Source organism: Coturnix japonica, chromosome 9 (genome assembly GCF_054131305.1).
Source record: "Coturnix japonica strain WE chromosome 9, WE-NBRP24, whole genome shotgun sequence".
NCBI lineage: Eukaryota > Metazoa > Chordata > Aves > Galliformes > Phasianidae > Coturnix > Coturnix japonica.
This window is the reverse complement of record NC_140671.1, coordinates 26,185,423-26,204,862: the sequence shown is the minus strand read 5'-3', so window position 1 is coordinate 26,204,862 and position 19,440 is coordinate 26,185,423. Positions and strand designations below refer to the sequence as shown.

The following is a 19,440-nucleotide window of genomic DNA, read 5'->3' as shown; positions in this document are numbered from 1 at the left end:
TTAACTTCTGCCTCTGTGTTCCCTCCTAATTGTCTCTATTACTCCAGATAAAACTGAGATCAATAGAAACCAAAGTCTGGAGACTGGGAAAGTCTCAATTAATTAATTATCTCTGTGTGCATCCCCCATCTGCTGGTAATCAAACACGACTGCCTGGTCCTCACAAAAATCCTGGGCCTCTCCATGGCCTCTGGCATCTTCAGGGGCATTTTGCAGTGGGCTGAGCAGCACATTTTGGAGCAGAGAGTGCAAAAGGACAATCTACACCACATCACCCTCTCATTTACCTCTCTAGGATGGTGCAGCTTGGTCCATGATGCACTATTTTTCTCAGAGGTGAGGCTACTTGTCCAGTCCTTAGGCTCTGCATGTTTTCTATATGACAAACCCAGTAGGAACCACCTGGGAGACACCAGCACGTGGTTTGTCATGGAGCATCAGTCTCTGGGCTGGGTATGGGAGCAAGGCTGAGAAGGAGATTTGGAGCACAGGAGGCAGATTTGGAGCCAATCTGGCACCAGGAGTAGACACTTGGTAAGGATTTGTATTAATTATACCCATGCTCAGAGAGATTAATTATCACCTTACAAAGACAAGTGAATGAGGCCGCTGACCGCATCTGCTGGCACATGCCCAGTCACCAATAGGTGTCAGGTCTTCATGGCTATCCCCACAGCTCCTCTTTTGGGTCGTGCCATCCCATTGCCACATATTCCTTGAAGACTAGAGTATTTTTTTTGTTATGCACCATCAAATGCTGCCATGTTTGTAGTGATCCAAGTGACCCGAGCATCATTCTCCATGCTTCAAGCTGTCTGTTGTTTGAGATGAATTGGCAAGGGTGAGTAATGCATGGTTACTTATCCTACCTGTATCAGGAATCTTTGAGACAAAGTTCATGCTTTCTAATGGTCATGGGCAACTGTCCTCTGTATAAGGCTTGGTTAAGGGTCTTGGAGCCTGGAAAATTACTATAATCTCTACAGAATAAATTTACAGAATATAGACAGGTCAACCCCAGTCCTGCACTCCCAGTTTCTCTATTGGAGATGACAGCAAATATAACCCGTCCATTGGCACAGCCCAGAGGTGGGCTGCAGGGTTTGATCACAGTGCTTCTAAGGAGAAGCTCAGACCTCCCCTCAGTCCTTTGCCCCAAAACACATTAAGAAGACTTATAAAATATGAAGGCAAATACATGTTATTATTGCAGTTCCCTGTAGGTATCAAGGAAGAAAATGGAGAGCAGGCAATATCTCTGGAGGAAATTCCAGCTAATCTTAGAAGGAAGAAGACAAATCCTACAGTATGGAGGGATAATCATAGAATCATAGAACTATAGAATGTCTTGGATTGGAAGGGACCTTAAAGATGATCCAGTTCCAACAATCGTCTTCCTAGCATCTAACTTAAATCTCCCCTCTGTTAGTTTAAAGTCGTTCCCCCTTGTCTTATCAAAATAACCATCCTCTCTAGCGAGGGAAGCTTCTTTCCTGACCTTAGATATGGTGATGGTTGAGCAAGGCCTGGCTGGTCCTATCCTGCATTGTTCCATCTGTTTTGTTGCTTCTGCATAAAATAGAACCAAAAGGTGGAGCGATGGGAAAAAGTATTAAGGAGAAGAGTCCTTTCTGGCTCTGCAGGCAGTCAGTGGGTCTGAGGCAAGGATAACCACCCCAACAAAGAGATGTGAGCAGACAGTGATGGACCATCCTTTTCAGCCTCTCAGGGGGATGCTGCTATTCTGCCGTAATGAGTAGTTGCATTTCTAACACGGGGCTCACTTCTGCCTTGACCCTTTGCTATGGTATTAATCTCAGGGCTCTTTGTCCCCTTCTCCCTGCTTGGGAACCCATTCCTCTTTGTGTGCATACGAATCTCTTAATTTTCCGTGTCAGTGTGGTCACAGGCAGTTTATGCAGATTTCACGTGATAAAAGAATAGTCACCAAAATCAGATCATTCCCTTTTTTTCTTCTCATTATTTATATCACCCAAAGCACGTTTAAAAGATGGAGATCTCCTTTCTCAGCCCCGCTTGTGTCAGCTGCGTGCAAAGCAATGCCTCCATTCCCCAAATCCTCCCAGCACTTGTCGCAACTGTCATTCCATTCTGAGCTTCAGATAATAACCTAAGTAAGATCTTAACACCGCCCTATATGTCCCTGTCTCTGCTGCAAACGCTTCATCTGGTGCATTGTATGCCCGCATTAGCCACACACTATTGGGAATCAAATTAGATTACAGGAAAAAAGAGATATCAACTACCCTTGATCTCTGAGGTTTGAGACCAATTGTTTGTGACTAAGATCTTCACTAAGCCCAATTTGAGAGGCACATATAATTTGCCTGGAGTGAAACAAATTAATGGAAAAGCCTCTCAAACGAGGTAAATCCATTCTGGGGTCTTGGCCACGCTTGTTAGTTCATAACTGCTTCTGTTATCTATCTCCCAATATGATAAAGGGCAGTAGTAGACATCTTTATTATTATTATTTATTAAAAAAATAGGAATATAAGCAAGGGTTTATAAGCATTGTTCTCAGAAATGCCCTTTATTGGAGTAATGCTCTTCTAAGCACCGTACAACACAACCGTTAGGTTTTTAAGGCCGCTGTGGTTAAAGTGCAAATTGAACCAATCCCTTTAAAAAAGAAAGAAAAATTACTATCCAAATGAGGAAAGTAGAAGAATGCCCAGAGCCCGGGAAACGAAGCACCAAACCATAATGAATTGGATTAAATATTTTAAAAGGGGACTTGCTAGCAGCTTAAAAACTAAGAATTCCATTTCCCCCTGTGTTTTAGGAGCTGGTATCATCAGGAGATTGATGGGGGTGAGAGACGACAGTGTATAAAAGGAGGATGGGAGGAGGAGAGGGTAGATTTCCCCTCAAAATAAAGCTCAGTTTGCAGTGGCATTCTGCACATATCACATCATGGAGGTGATTCCACACCACGAGGGCCTCTTTCAGTGTAGAAATCTGAGAGGTCCTCTGGAAGGGGTTAGAGGAATAGGCACAGAGCAAAGCAAGCACCTGCATAGTCACAAAGGGCCAAGGCCATGTGGGACTCACACGAGACTTCTAGAGGAAATCAGATGGCCTACAATCTCCAGTGCACTGATCAAAGTGTTGTGGAAGGTGACAGATGTGACAGCAATCCATTTAAAATACCCATGGCCATCTGGAGAGCACGTGGCCGTCAGGCCTGAATGCCACATCAAGAGCTCAGTGCAAAATGCAGTGATGAACAGACTCAGTAGGCACCTGGATAAGCATAATGCATGCAGAAAGCATCCTGAGATGAGTAGAGAGTAGTCATGTCCCCCAAGTCTTGGGAAAGAGTCAAAAAGGATGTAGAGGAGAATTATGTGGTCAAACGTGTCCAGACTGTGAGCTCCTCCTTGCTCTGTTTCCACTTCCCCTATGAATACTCAGCCATAGGGTTTGGGTAGTGTTGTGTGAAGCCAGGGGTTGGGCTCAAGGATTCATGTGGGTCCCTTCCAGCTCAGGGTATTCTATGATTCTGTGATTCTACACATGGCCATGACTCCCATCCTTCCCAGATGGGTGAGTGCATCCTTATAGGGTCATCCTCCCTCCCTGCTGCCCCATCTGCAGTGTACAGGTGGTTGGCTCATTGGAGAAGCAGAGCTGCATTTCTTTCAGGAAATGCCACATAAAGCACAGACCAAACTCCAGATCTTCCAACGAATCCAGGAATTAATGTAGCTTTTGCAATGAGCAAAGCTCTTTGTTTTGCTTCAGTGCCATAAACTGACTCCAGCCATGGCCAATCATTGCACATCCCACCCTGCTCTTGGCGCTCATGGGGTCCTGCATTGGTATGCCTTGTTAGGGTGCACCCCACACAAGACACATGGCTTGGTGCCATCTTATAACAAAGGAATCCAATTTTCACAGCAGGAAATTCATCTCATTCTGGAGAATATGTTGATAAAGCCGCAAACTCTGCAGGGGAAAAGGTTGCACTGAGTCAATCCCCCCTTGACCACACTCCCCCAGGTGCAGCCATGTCTCCCCTGGCACAAAACTTAAGTGGCAGAAAGAGGGAGGGGCAGCATGAGAAGTAGCTGTAGGTGTGTGGAGTCGGACCTTTAAGGATCCCTTCCAACTCAATGATTCTAAGGCTCTATGAGGCAGGAGCCTGTCCCAGGATGCTCCCACCGTGTCCCAATGGAGACTTTCCCTTTGCAACCCAGAGAACTTCAGCTGCACCCAACACAGCCATGCTGGCAGTGAGATGAAACCACTGCACAAAGCCAAGGTTGTTTGTTCACAAATACCCGAACAGTCTCCTATTTTGCAAAGGATCCGAGCAGGGGGTGGGGGTGGGAGTACTTGAAAAGCAAATGAACTTATGTTTTATGCTTTTTAAGATGTCTAACAGAGTACAAAAGTTCATCTTTAATAGGAGGGCAACACAGAGTGCTTAGAGCTGCAGTTTGACACAGATACAGAGCTAAAATGCCTTTGAAGTACCTTCTGATTCCTCATTCTGCCTGAAGTAACTTTAGATTTATGCAGCAGATGGGAAATAGTCCCTCGTTACGTGGCTCTCTACTCCAGCGCTGACTCGGAGATAAGGCAGCCTCATTGCATCCACACTCCTTAGAAGAGCTCTTCGATGCTGCTTTAGTCTTCAGGGGCCTGAGTCTGTAGTTTGCATATTTTTCCTCTGTTTTCCTCTAAAATTACTCTTGATAAGTCTAGCATGTTTTGAGCAGCCTTCAAAGGGGAGAAAGGAGGAGAAAAGTTTGTCAGCAGAGTAGAGGTGATTCATTTTAATTCATTTGAAAACAGCTTTGTGTGTTTGTGGGAGGGGGGGAGGGTGGATGGAAGAGCTCATAGAGAAGCGTCAGGGAACGGCCTCACAGTGACCCCAGCCTCAAACACGGCGGCTTTGAAGAAGTCTCTATAAAGGCTTCAATCCCCAACCTGCACTGGTGATGCTCCCGGAGGGGCTGGCACATGCAGCGTGCTGGGACAGGGAGAGGTAGAACCTCTCCTCTCCACATTGTCACATAACAGCAATGCAGAATTGGGTTCTTGCCCTGGAGCTGACATACGCCTTACACACATCTTTCTTGTTGCGATTTCATCCCTCTTCCTTGCAAGGTGAGAAGATCCCACTCAACGCCAAGCATCACACCAAGGGTTTCTGTCCCCACTCTGAACCTGTCCCTGCCACGTGATGCACTGAAGTTCTCCCTCCAGGGTGAGTGGCTTCATCTTACCAAGAAAGGCTGAGGGAGATGGGAGCATTCAAGCTTGAGGAGAGTTTATGAGCAGGGGGAAGAAGAGAAGCTGTGAGTGTCCCATCCCTGGAGGATGGATAGGGCCAGGCTGGATACGGCCCTGGACAACCTGATCCTACTGGGGGCAACCAGCCCACAGTATTGGATTGGATCTGGATGGGCTTTAAGGTCCCTTCCAATCCAACCATTCTGTGAACTGATTTTCACAGTTAGAATAAAACTGAGTCCCCAGGGGCTGCTCCCTCCTCTTGCCCCCAGCACCCCAGAGGGTGCTCAGTACTCATAGGGACATTTAGAATCACAGAATCATTAAGGCTAGAAAAGACCCCTAAGGTCACCCAGTCCAACTGCCTACCTACCATCAGTACTGACAATAAACCACGTCTCTAAGTATCACATCTGTCCTTTCACATCTCCAGGGACCACGACCCCACCACCTCCCCGGGCAGCCTGTGCCAGTGCTCAGCCATTCTAATATCCAACATGAACCCATTTGGGGCATTCTTCATCCTTTAAGGACTTGGATCAGATCATAGCTGACAGGTGTTGGATTGGGCAGAGCAATGCTGCCATATCAACCGTCACCAGGAAATCCAATGCGTTATATTGCACACACCAACTGAAGTAATTGAGGTTGTGCAAACACGATTTATCCTAGCAGGATTTGCAGCTGTGACTAAATTTGCTTTGTTTTCCACTTTGAAGTTTTCCCCACTGACCAGATGCATGGGGTTGTGTTGTTTATCCTGTGCAGAAAGGCAGCTTTTTACAGACAGCTCAGTGTTACTCTTTCAGTTTGCTTGGAATATGCCATGCCAAGGGATCACCCTTCTCAGATCCCACATAATGACTTTGGAAACATCCCAGCCCATTGCCTCTATGGGCAATGCTTGCAGGTACATCAATCCTGCTCCCTGAGTTGGTTCTGCACCCTTGAGTTGCCATAGCTATGGCCAATTGAAGGTGCTCAGAGCCACCTGATCTTCCAGGGCTCAGTGATCACCACTGAAGGCAATAGGTGACTGTTTTAGATGGGGCCCTGGGCAGGCTGATCTAATACTTGGCAACTCTGCCCATGGTCTGGAGATTGGAGCTCAATGATCTTTAATATCCCTTCCAACCCAAGCCATTCTATGGTTCTATGGCATGACATCATGCTCAACTGCGTGCTTTGAGCACAGCTGCCTTTCTCATTCATTGCTGCCTAATTCCTTCCTTCTGCCTTTCAGCCTGATGCTGGGGAGATGCTGAGGCTGGGTGCCCGGTAGGTGTCCCTGAAATTGCTCATGTGAGTGGGGAGAGGATGGGGGGGTTTTGCATAATTGAGACAATCCTTCTCTCAATCCATCTTCTGTAATGTTTATGCCTCACGCTTTGCCTCTGATGCTTTGAGCAAGCTGATACCCACGGTATTAATAAGTTGTTTGGACAATAATTGCTGCTTTAAGATAAATGATTCATAAAGTCCTACGATAGCCTCAGAAATGGGGTAAGCAGGGAAAGCAGCTGGAGGACAGCAGTGGGATGCTAATGAGAGACCACCACAGGGAGGGAAATGGATGAAGATTGGGGAGGGGGATTAATCCATCCCTCAGTGCTATAGAACAGCCCAATTCCAGCGCTCACCTGCAGCACAAGAACAGAGCCCAAGATCATAGAATCATTGGAATTGGAAGGGACCTTTAAAGGCCACCTGTTTTCAGCTCCCCTACATTGAACAGGGACATCTGCAGCTCGATCAGGTGCTCAGAGTACGGTCCAGCCAAGCACATGGTCACTACATCTGCACCATCTTCTGTCCCCAAAGTCTTGCTGCCCCCAAAAGACACCATGAACACAGAGCAATAAGAGCTGCCCAAGCCACCAGCACAACACTGGTCGACTTCCTAGTTCCTAAATCCAGTTCTCTGGACTGGCTCTTTCAACACCTCTTGTTTCTGAATGGTGAAGGGAGGAGAGAGGGCTGAACTCCCATTGCAGCAAGGCAATGAACCTCACATTTGGCCTGGAGTCATTCAGATGGACTCCTGTTTTTAAGGACTCGTTTTTAAGAGTTCATGGTGTCAAGATGGCATATGTAGGTCAGCACCGAGGCAGAGGAGTGGGGTGCATCTTGGGGCTGTGTGTGAATAGCACTGAAATCATGGCTCCATGCCACTAGTCTGGATGATCTTACAGCTCTTTTCCAACCTAATGGCTCAAGATATGGCAGCAGCCCCCAGCAGTGCCAACATCTCTACAGAAAGGCCATGCCAAGAGATGATGCTCCTCACCCATTGCTCCTTGGGAGCTCTGGACTGTCTGGGAGCTGGGAACCTGTCTGAACCTCCAAAATCTAAGTGTCCATATAGTTACCAGGACTTGGCCAAAGGAAAAGGAACTGCACATCCCACCTAGTGCTGGCTTAGCCGAACCCCAGGAGCCTTGGGACAAATGAAGAAAATGACAGGCTAGAAGGAAATTAATAGAGCAGAAAATTTGAAATGATGTGGAAATAATTCCCCTGGCTTAAGGAGAGCTCCTTGTATGCTTAATTTCAGAACACAACTGTTTCCGTGTAGCTAAATTACAGTATCAAAGCGAGGGGCCCTGCCTGGAGCTGGTGGGACGCAGGGATGTTTCCATGCATATGGTGAGATCTCCCATCCGGAGCAAGGTAAGGGATGGGGTGGCCTTATGTCACTGTGGGGTCGTGGGCAGGGGATGGAGTGGGAATACTGGGAGAGCTGTGGGGCTGGGATGAAGGTCTCTCCCTTCTGCAGATGGGTCTGTGCTCCCCATTCGGAGAGCTGAAGTCTCTTGAGAATGGGCAACAGGGGGCAGAGAATGCACCCCTGAAAATGGATCCATGGTATCCGCAACCCAACTGGAGATCATAAGAGATCATAAGATCTCCAATCATTTGAGTTGGAAGGCGTCCTTAAAGGTCATCTAGTCCAACTCCCCTGCCATGAACAGCCCTCCCCTTAGGGCTCTACATCAGCCCTTGGGTGCCAGGGGGAGGAACAGAGGCGAGCAAGGTGGGTGTGGGGAAGATGCTCTTCATTGCTGGAAATCTGTGGGGAAGTCCCCAAGGAACCCCAGAAAAACAAGAAATCAGCTCCTTTCCTGACAAAAGCAAAGAAGTTTTCAAGGTGTCCTTTAGGCTTCACAGAGCTAGTGAGATTGATCTGTGCTCAGCCCCCCAGAGAAAATCACCAGTCTGTATTTTCTCGTTCCTCACACACAGATGGGCAGGAGCTGCCCACACGTCCCCGATGGTGGAGCTGAATGCTGTCAGCCCCAGCCCTGCAGTGTGGGATCGGTTCCCTTCTGCAGCCTCAGTGGTGCAGGGAGCAGGAGGGATGCAGGCAGGGAGAGGCACAACCCTGGGCATGGGTCCCATTCAGAAGCGTGATGCTAAATGGGTCTGGAAGAGTGAAAGCAGTGCTTGAGGCTCCCCAAAACAGCAGCAGGTCCTGCTGGAGTGTTCCAGGCTGCCTCACAGTGCTTGACATCCAGGCAGCACTGAAAACTGTGTCACACCAGGACTCACCAAACAGCTCTGACTCACATTAGCAATGCTGGAACAACTGACGGCTTTATTCTGCTGAGCTAGAGCACCCCTACCATCAGTAATGAGTGGAGGATTCAGCCTTCCTGGGAGACACCTCAGCTTCTCAAGGGTTGCAGCCATGTCTTCGCTTTTCCCCATGTGACCTACTTTTGTCCTGCTTGCTGCTAAGCCCTGGCAGCACTGTGTTGTCAGCTGAGTGCGAGCTGAGGAAATTCCACATTTATTACAGCAGATGGAGTCCAAAGCCTGATGTCCAGGAGCAATGCACATCAGATGCATCCTCCCAGTTCTGCCCTGGCCATTGCAGCTCTGCTTGGCTCTGCATGCAGCCCCAGGATTATCGGAGCCCCCCAGGCATGCTTGTGCACAGATTAGCTATTTACCTTTTGCTATACAGACTTATGGCAGCACAGGAACATTCAGGGTAGCTTGTCCCAATGCTCTGTCATCTTCAAATTTTTCTGACATTCATATGGAACTCCTGGGTTCCACTTTGTGCCTGTTGCCCCTCACCCTGTCTCTGGGCACCACCAAAAAGAGCCTGGCCCCATCCACTTAGGAATACCCTGCAGGTATTTCTAAGTGTTGCTCAGATCCCCTCCCAACCTTCTCCTCCCCACACTGAACAGCCTCAGGGCTCTCAGCCTTTCCTCATACAGGAGATGCTCCAGGCCCTGATTTCTCTGCAGCCCTCCGCTGGGCTCTCCCCAGCAGTTCCCTGCCTGCCTTGAACTGGGCAGCCCAGCACTGGGTCCAATGATCCAGATGTGGAGGTGTTCAAGCGGATCTAGAAGAGGCCGCGAAGATGCTCAAAGGGCTGGAGCACCCCTCCTATGGAGAGAGGCTGAGGGATGTGCTCCGAGGATGCAGAACACAGGGAGCAGAGGAAGGCCACAGACTGCCGCTGGCTTTGTTGTGACGGCCAGGGAAAGGACAAGCCCGGAGAGCTGCAGGGAGGAGCGTGTGAGTCAGAGAAACCCCTGGCTGCTTGCTGTGTTGTGCCAGCAATAGCGTGTAAAGCGCTGTCTGAGCGAGAGGATTCGCGTGTCAAGTGCTCCCAGGGGCTGCGGGATCGCTGCTCGCTGGAGGTGAAGGCAGAGCTACAGGCAGAGTCTGGCAGCAGCACCGGAGTGCAGCGATGGGGCAGCGCTGAGCTGGGGATGTGCTCCCGAAAACGGCCTTTGCTGGGTAAGAACTGGGTCAGCCCTTCAGCTGTTGTCACCATTGCAGCGAGGCTGCTTGGTGCCCTCAGCTCTCCACGCATCGCTGCTGCATCTATTTGAGCTGCTGTGCACCCAGGGCTGTTCTTTCCCCATGTTCAAAGTGGTGTGAGGGCATTAGAATTAGCTCCGGAGTTAATCACACCTTCAAATAACAGTGCAACCCCATGCACTGCAGCAAACCTCCTGCAGCTTCTTCCTTGGGAAAGAGGCAGCCAAGTTCATGCCAAGCATGAGCCCGGTGTGGGGAGTGAGGCACAAAGAAAGTTGATCTAAATGGCACTGCACAAGGCTCTGGTGGTGCACATCAGACTCAAGGTTACCTTACAGGGACAGACACACAACAGGCTTTGCAGTGTCCCCTTCTCCCTGCCACAGCTCTGAGGAAGCCCATTAGATCTCACGGTGTCCCAGACAACAACAAAATGGGAACAGCAGGAATGAGCAGCCAGAATGTCCTTGTGAGGTACAATTAACTGCCTGAAATAAAGCAGCAGAATTCTCAGGAGCCAGGCTTATTATTGCAAGCCTGGTCGTTAGGAAAATCATCAAGACTGTGCTGAAGGGAGAGCATTCATCAGCATGGCCAGTGCGTGGGAGCTGAGCCTGTGCAGGAGGTGGGCAATACAGATGGTCAGACTGGGTGATCTTAGAGGTCTTTCCCAACTGGAATGATGCAATGATTCTCTGTCCTTCATCCCATAAGCATCCCTTCCCCATGTCCGGCCATATCCAGCCCCACCACGCCACCACGTCATGGAAAAAAAAACAACCCAGAACCTTTGGAGTAGGATGGACCTGTGGCAAACAGCAGCCTGGGAAGAAGAAGGAAGGCAGGTACAGGCTGCAGGGTGAGGGCTTGCTCAGGAGCAGCAGGATGGAGGCAGCAGGCAGGGAGGGGGCCAGCAGCAGGCAGGAGCTGCAGGCAGCGGGTGGTTAATCAGCCGTCTGCTTCCGTGACTGAGCTCAGCAAAGAGCTCCGTAGAGGAGAAAGCCTTTTGCTCATGAAAGAAACATCAGTGCTAATCGAATCAGGGTACAGCCCGGCAGCACGCGACAGGCTGCGGCGGCTCATTCATATTGCATGCTTTGCTCCACTTCTGCAAGAGGGAGACCAGTGCAAAGGGTGGGGGTCCTACCCAGAAACAGTCCTTTGCTTTCCACATAGCCCAGGGCCCCAATATGGAGAAGCAACTGGTTCTGGTGGAGATACCACTGGTGCTGGGCAAATTGTGCTGAAACAAAGCTACGTCCCACTGGAGAAAGAGTAAAGGAGGAACAGAGAGCAACAGCCACCACAGCTGGGGATGATGGAGGATTGCACCCCTTGTCCTCCTCACAGGGACACAGAAGGTGCTGAAAGGTTTGGGCTCATGGCCAAAATAGTGAGATGCTACTGGTATCTGAAAGCAATCAGCCTGCACAGCAGATCTCTAAGATCACCCAGTCCAAACCCAACCCATTCCCACTGACCACATCCCTCAGTGCTGCATCTCCCTGTTCCTCCAACACCTCCATGTTTCTTCCACCACCTCCTGGGGCTGCCTGCTCCAACAGGAAGAGGTGATGAAAGGGAAGGATTTGGGCAAAGAAGCCAGAATTATAGCAATTTTCCTGCTCTGCATCTGCAGATGGAGCCTTTCCTATCTCCACCTGCCATCCAGTCTATAGACTCAAGGCACGTCTGCCTGGATTCACTCTCTTGTCCTACGCCTCACCCACACAAAAATATGGTCTCAGTGAGAGATCAGCCACTGCCAGCAGTCAGAGCTTCAAGCAGCCACCATAAATACTACCCATGGATGCTGAACATCTTTATAATCTGGGCAGTAACACCCAAGATCTAATCCTGGCCCTTGGAAAACAGCCCCAGGTACCAGCCTCAAGCTGTGCTTCTCAAGCACAAATTTCCTCTGGTTTGTGCAATGTACTTGGTTTTTCAATAGAATATACATATTTTATCAGGCTGCAACAGAGCAGGGCCTGCTGCCCAGGACACCAAAGGAGAGCATGGTGGTGGGTAAGTGGGTGCCAGGAGGGCTCTGTCCCCAGGGCAGGACCACATCCCAGTGCCGGAGGAGCAGTGTTGAGGGCTCGCCTGCTAAAGTGAGGGCATGGCAGAATGTAAAAACAAAGGAAGAGGTTTTGTCAGTGATGGGAGCAGTCCTGGGAGAGGATCAAAGTGAAGGGCAGAGTCAGTGGCCGCAGCTGTCAGCACCAACACCAATGGAGCTGTCAAAGCACAGGGAGCTCTGCCCAGCCACATCCATCCACCACCTCCTGGAGCTGGGGGTCTGACAGGCGCTCTGCTGAGACGAAGCAAAAACGCTTGGAGCCCTCCCTGCTCCCTGGGATGCGTGTGCAGGGAATTACAAGAAGGTTGTGGCTGCGCTCCCTGTGTCCTTCAGACTGCGCACAGCACAGCACAGCGCTGCCCTGGGACATGGATGAGGAGCTGACACCCAGCATCACCCCTGTCTGCTTCAGCCTGGCTGCTGGGGGGCAACCCTTGGATAGGATCAGCCCACTCTTTGCCCTCAGCTCAGTGCTGGACTGAACCAGAGAGGTCCAGGAGGAAGGCAGAGTGATGGGATGCCCTCAGGAGCAGCTGAAGGCAGTGTCAGAGAGCAGGAGGCAAGCTGCAGGTATCCCTGTGCATCACGGAGGGGTTGGACTACATGACCTTTAAGGGTCCCTTCCAACTCAAACAATTCTATGAGGCTAAGATTAAGACAGCACACATGAGATAGAAGTAGTCCCAGGGGTACATGTGCTCAGGACAGTGTCAGGGGGCTCATTGTGAGCTTGGAGAAAAGCTTTGCCTCTTTCACATCTTCTCTTGGACATATGTAGATGCAAGCTGAGGCTGCCACCCTCTTGTCTGTAGGGGCACTGCTACATCGCACACTCCTTCTGCAGCTGTCGTTTATGTCCATAAATCATAGAAGCAGGCTCTGCTCTGTCCTCATTGCCCTGTGTGGCTGAACTCTCTTGGGGGATAGAGGCACAGGACAGGGCCAAGCACACTGTGAGGGTGCTGCCTACAATAGTTTGAGATAGCCCACAACTGAGTGAATAAGGTGGATAGTTCTTGGAAAGATGGGTTGTAGCATTTCAACATGTTACTTTATTAGCTTTTATCAATGGGATTTGCCACCTGTCACATACAGGGTGTCCCATGGGGCTGTGTTCCCTTCAGTCCCCTCCTGGCAGGTCCTTGCAGTTCCCAGGTGGAGCACAGGACCTTCTGCTTCTCCCCCTCCACATCCACATTTCATGACAGGTGATCCCCAAGGACTGTCATTGCTGATGTGGTGGCACGGTGAGTTTGGGACCCAGTGAATGAAGGGTGAAATTTGAGCTCTTGGATCAAACGTGGGGATGGGACTTGGAATAAGAGAGGGAAACTGAGGCAGAGAACAGGAGGATGATGCTTCACTTTGAGTCAGCAACCACAAGCCAAGGCTGTGCCAATTCCCATAAGTATCATAGGGTCGATGCAGAAGTGAATTGGGAAGCAAAGTGCCTGAAAGAGTGAGGAAGGGACATTGTCACTTGGCTGTAAGGGGTGATTTGCTTTGCTGGAGCCAGGAAACACAGTGCTGTTTTCTAGTGGAAACAGTCATATAAAACGAAATAGCTCTAATAGAACAGATTGGGACTGATAAGTTCAGAGGCATTAGAGGTCAGGTCAGATGGGGTCCTGGGCAGCCTGATCTGGTGGAGGACAACCAGTCCATGGCAGGGGTTGGATTTGGATGGACTTTAAGGAGGGAAACACAACTAATCATATTTCTCAATTCTGCTACTAATTTTATCATAAAATTTCTCATCATTTGAAGGTCTACATCAATTGGAAGCTCTTCACCAGGATGTGTTGGAAGAGCTGGTGGGATTTGTCTGGTCTGGAGCATCTTAGAATCCACTGTAGACATCTCCAGGAGGCTTTGCTCTGCTCCCCAGCTTTACTCCTCCCTACACCCCATCAGAGTCACATCAAAGAACACAGCCCTTTGTCTGGGCCCTGTTTGATGTTCACTGCTAATTTTTTTGCATGCAGCAGTGCTTGACTCGTGCTGGTTCCCATAATAAACAGCCATCGCATCGCTCTTAAATGACTGGGAGACCTCCAATTTTAATCTTTTATTCATCATCTCCTTCCAGCTCAGACATGGGGAAAAACATGTAAATTCAAAACCTGCGAGAACTGAAAATTTCATAAGTGCTGCTGACCCCTCACTGGCAGCTCTGAATGTGAGAGAAATAAAGGAATTGTAATGAAGAACCTCGTCTCTTGATGACAGCTTTAGAGGAACCCAACACAGAGAGGGGCTGCATCTTGCCCTGCATGGAATGGGGCAAGGAAAGGAAGATGTGCAGTGACCTCCTGTATGTCACCCAACAGCAACCCACATCCCACAGACTGATCCCTGAAGGGCACTTGTCTGGGAAATGGGAGAGCAGAGAGCAAATGGAACAAATGATGAGGAGCGAGTAGTCTACAGTGAGTCTCTTGGTTCGGGAAGACATCAGTGGATTTTAGGGAGAAATTCACTTCCAGCATCAGTAAAATGAAAGTCTCTAACGTGACATGGCTAAGGGTCTGAATCAACAGTTTCATCCACTTTGAAGACTTGTTTGCCTGGTCCTGGTTGGTATCTATGCACAGGTGATAAAGTGCCATGTGTGTCCTTTTTCTGTGACAGAAGATTGCTTAGAGGGAAGATCTCTTCATCATGGAGTGATGGAATGGTTGTGTTGGAAGGATTCTTATAGGCCACCCAGCCCCAGCCCCTGCCATGGGGTAGTTTCCCTTCACCAGCTCAGACTGCCCAGGATCCCATCCATAGCCTTGGTACCTCCAGGGATGGGACATCCATCATCTCACTCCTCCATGATGGTTTCCAACCCAGATGTGAGCAAAGAAATGCTTCAAAATCAATGCAGAACTTAACCTGGGACCCTTTCAAGGGTTAAAATGGCACCTGTGGAGGGTATTTCTGTCTTATTTCACATTATTCTGAGTAATTTACTTGGATGTGATGCTAAACGGCTGTGCTCAAAGCAGAGTGAGATGGAGGTTTGGGAATACTGCCTTCCTTGGCAGACCAAGCTGGTATGTGATCAGACAGGAATCATATCAGTAAATACAAAGCAGAGTTCACCATCTGTTAACACCATCCACAGAGTGGATCTGCCCCCTGCAAGCTTGCATCAAGCTGCCATTCCGCAGATTTGGGTGCAGAGCTAAGACGGGTGGCTGCATGCAGGGCTCTGCAGGTCCAGAATGCCACTTCCAGGCACTCAGAGCTCACAGAGCTGATGACACGGCCAGATTAGAACCAGAGAGCTATCAGTGAAATGGTTCAGATGTGACTTATGGGTAGTTTGGAGTAGTTCTGGGTGGTGTGATCAGAACTGGAAACTGAAAAAGGGGGGAAGACCAGTTCCCAATGAAGCAAATTGGAGTTGCCCCATGTGGAATATTAAAGAAGGTTCTGATGGCCAGTGTGGTATATGAGGGTTTATTTGCTGTTGCAAAGGAGTCCCCAGTGACATCCTAAGAGTGTGTTTTCATGGCAGTGGGAACTAATGATGTGTGAGCAACCAGGGAGTCCTGAGGGACTGTACTGGTTGTAATGGGTGAAGGGATGAGGGGTGGAGTGTGTATGCATCATTCCACCTCTGCCAGTGGAGCTCAGGAGCATTTGGACACCACTCTCAGACATAGGGTTTGGGTTTGAGTGGCCCTATGTGCATCCAGGTGACAAATATGGTGGTCTTTGTGGGACTCTCACAGTTCAGAATGTTCTATGATTCCACTACAATCTTACCTGTCAGAAGGAGCCTGCAACCATCTCACCCAGCTTTCCATATCTGAACTACAAGCAAGAAGTGACATGGTGCTGTCCCTGTCTGTGGGTGGGGAGAGAATCTGAGCAGAAACTATATAGCTGTGTACACTGGTGTGCTTGCTGAAGAGTTGAGTGATGTGACCTTCAGCAGTCCCTTCCGAAAACCTTTTGTTTTGAGTCTTCATTGGGGAAAGGCTCCAGCAAACCATGAAGGTGGGCTATGATGCCTATAAGTGGGCTTCGCAAGTCCTTGTACAAGTTGTGCTCATTATTTACAAGAAGCTTCAGCTCAGACTATGGGAGAGAAGGGTTTGAGGTTTTGCTGGTTTTTTTGCTTTTTTAAAACAGTTCCTACATTTCAAGAAGAGAATAAGTTCAGGTCTTAGAAAACCTGCAAGATGGGCTTGGGAGAATGGGATGATGATTGGCTGCCTGCTCTACATCTGCTGCTGGGGTTGTTCCAGGCAGAACCACTCTGAGCTGTCCCCTGTGTCCTCACCGTCTTTCATCTCCAGTGGGCTTTGATCACAGCTCACACTGAGCCCAGGAGAGAGCAGCTGTGGTGCTTCAGAGGAACAGCTGCCTGCATGATCTGCTGTGCTTTCAACGACCTCCTGCCCACTGATGAAGTGCTTTAGGGGAGGCTTTTCCCAGCGATGCCCAGTAAGGGAGCCCACCATCAGAGTTCTGGACATTCATTGCACAAGTAGACTCATCCCAAACACTCTCCTAATCCATAGGGATGTATCCTTCAACTATGGGGTATTTATGGAGCAGGGAAGGAGGTGGGCATCCAAGTGCTGAAACTTGTGTGCATGGTGGATCATCTGCAGGGGTCCCCATGATCTCCTTAAGAAACAAAGCAGCTCTGTGCAGCACAGGGACAAGAACAGGCGAGGAGATGATCCGTGGGAAGAAGGAATTTTATTGTTCAGGAGGAGGTGCACACTCTGAATATAAAAGGCAAACCCTGTCCCTCCATCCCCACCCCCGGCCACTGTCTGTGTGCCTTCAGGCCTTGGGGTAGGAATAGTCCAACCCTACTGTGTTGAAGGGTCTGACCCATGAGCCACCTGGAAAGGAACCCATCTGGTAGCTCCCAGACTCAGAGCCTGCAGGCCCCATGACCATCAAACACCAAGGCTATGGGACCAGGAGCACCCAGCTTCCATGACCCCAATGGCACAGCCCTGTCCTGTGTTGTCCCTGGGTACAAAGGTAGTTTGTACATGACAGACTGACCCACCAGAGAATCCCAACATTGGGAAGAGAGCCCCATGCTGCAGGGCTCGAGCTGAGCTCCATCATTACACTGACTGCAGGGTGGATGCGTGACAGGTCTGAGTGCAGGACATAAGGTGCAATAAAAATTAAACAACGCATTGCAACTGTCCCCCGTTACAAAGAGCTTCCATAGGAAGAAGTAAAGTGCCCACCACAGTCAGAGAATTCATCAGGATGTAAGTGCCCAGGATAGAAAGCTAAGCTAGCCCCAATAGGGCCAGTTCAGCCAGGATTATTGCAGCTGGGAAATGGCTTTCACCCCACCCCCCGCCCTCCTTGTGCCCAAATAGTGCTGAGAGAAACACTCTGTGTTTCTACCAGCAGTTTTACTGCAGTGATGCTGGATTTACTGTGCAAGTGCTACAGTCAAGATGCTGTGGGTCCCACGGACGGTGCATCCCCTCCAGCACTGCTCCCCTCCCCAGCCGTGCTCCCAGCAGAGTTTGTTTTTTTGCAGTGAGTTCAGCCCCACGTTTGAGGCTTCTGTGCTTTGAGAAAATGTTGTGTACTTGACATTGGATTGCAGTAGAACAGTCCCCAAACCCATATAAAATTGTATTTACAAGCAGGAATAGCCTTCCCAGCCCACAGCCTGCTCACCCTGCTGGCACCTCCACACCACTGCATCCACCTCAACCTCTTGAACAGCTCTGCATTTCTCCAGCAGCCATTGCTCCATACCAGGCAAGAAGAGATGCTTCTTCATACCAGCTTGCCAGAAGAGATGATCCTGTGGAAGATGGAGAAGAGCTGAAAAGGAAAGGTCAAGCGCCCATCACTGGGCTCACCAGTTGGGTAGTGCTGGAGATCCTGCCAGCTTTGTATGACATGAACTGTGTGGCCACAGCTGGAAATATTGCTCAGGATCCACGCTCTGCAGATAACACAGCGGCCCCAGACATAGGCTGGCAGTATGGCAATCTGGCAGCTCTTGGGTTCCTCTAGGGCAATATAAGAACAAAGTCTGATAGAAGTCTCTCTGGCTTCAGCCATGTGAAATGGGAGCAAACTATCCCACTGTGCTGTGATGCAGCTGGAAGAGACCAAAGGACAGGAGATGGCAGTTCTGCCAGGGGAGAAACCTGAGCACATGGCCCTAGAAAACATGCCCAGGCTGCCCTGGGATGCTTGTGCTGTGTCCAGACAGGAGCAGTGCTGGTGTGTTCAAGAGATGGAGACTCCTGAAGGACATGGGTTTTCTGAGGATCCAGGTAGAAAAGCCTGGCCCTCTCTTTCTCCAAGTGGAGAGAGCATGGGGAGCCCGCCCGCAGTCCCTAGCACTGCCAGCAGTCCCTAGTGCTGCAGGCTGGCACTCTGTCCCCTGCTCTCCTGGGCTTAGTGGAGGTGACCCATGATGTAACCTGCAGGCTGTTCCAGGCTGGAGCACTGTGAGGTACTGGAAGCAGGGTTGCTGTGTGGCAGTCTGTGGGATCCTTCTCAGTTCAGAGATCCAACAGACTCCCCTCTTATCAGATCCAAAGGACCTATGACAAGCTCAGTCCTGTAGGTCCTGGTATTGCTGTTTCGTCTGCTACTCCTCCCTCTTGTCTTCATATGGGGGAAGGAGGCAGAAGGATTGTCGAGGTACCCGGAAAGCCATATTTCCAACGAAGCCCACATCAAAGAGACACTGGAGGAGTTCCAGATCCTGGTCTGGTGCCCTTTTCCCACTCACCACCCCCACCCTGCTGCCCCTGTACCAAAGTAAGTGTTAAGGAATGTATGGTGTGGGTCTGCAGAGCTGGTGATCAGAGGTGCCTCCTGGGGCCGTTTGTGTTCAGCAGCTGGGAGCGCATTGCCTGGATGCTGCTCAAGATCTTCTTCTGGTGGCCCATCATGGTGATGCCCAGACTCCGAACATCCCTGGAGGAGAAGGACACTGTCAGAAAACCCATAGGCTGGCTCCATAGAGACACTGCGTGAACACCCCATGGACCTCTCGCCTGTTTCTCCTCCAAGGGCCATGAGTATCCCACCTAGGGAAGGAGAGGCTGTCATTCCCTATGGCACAGCCTCCTGACAGCTATAGGAGGAGCAGGAGCAAAGGCCATTGCTTCTGACAGGCTGGTGGGTGACAAGATCAATGCTCTGAAATTGGATTCAGCTTTAGTGAGATGCCCTCAGATAACCTGGTCAGAAAGACAGATGGATAATGAGCTTCTGTGCTCAAAAGCCTCCCTGACGTGTGTGAGAAACAAGGATCTGTATCAGCTCAACACCACAGCAAAGAACCCAACTACAGCCCC

At 49.8% G+C, this 19,440-nt stretch overlaps 1 protein-coding gene and 1 long non-coding RNA gene across 2 annotated transcripts in view; one reads left to right on the top strand and one right to left on the bottom strand.

Annotated features, from left to right (window-relative positions):
* The first annotated feature begins 7,808 nt into the window (after positions 1-7,808).
* Positions 7,809-17,365, top strand: LOC146759879 (uncharacterized). Its single transcript, XR_014931796.1, has 2 exons — positions 7,809-7,935; positions 13,898-17,365. It is a non-coding gene; the product is annotated as an uncharacterized LOC146759879 (long non-coding RNA).
* Positions 16,818-19,440, bottom strand: part of EPHA8 (EPH receptor A8) — a 37,935-nt gene continuing 35,312 nt past the window's right edge. Inside the window, exon 17 of the mRNA XM_015882832.3 lies at positions 16,818-19,057. Within this exon, the coding sequence (XP_015738318.2) occupies positions 18,943-19,057 (115 nt within the window). The 3' untranslated portion in view covers positions 16,818-18,942. The remainder of the gene's footprint in view (positions 19,058-19,440) is intronic.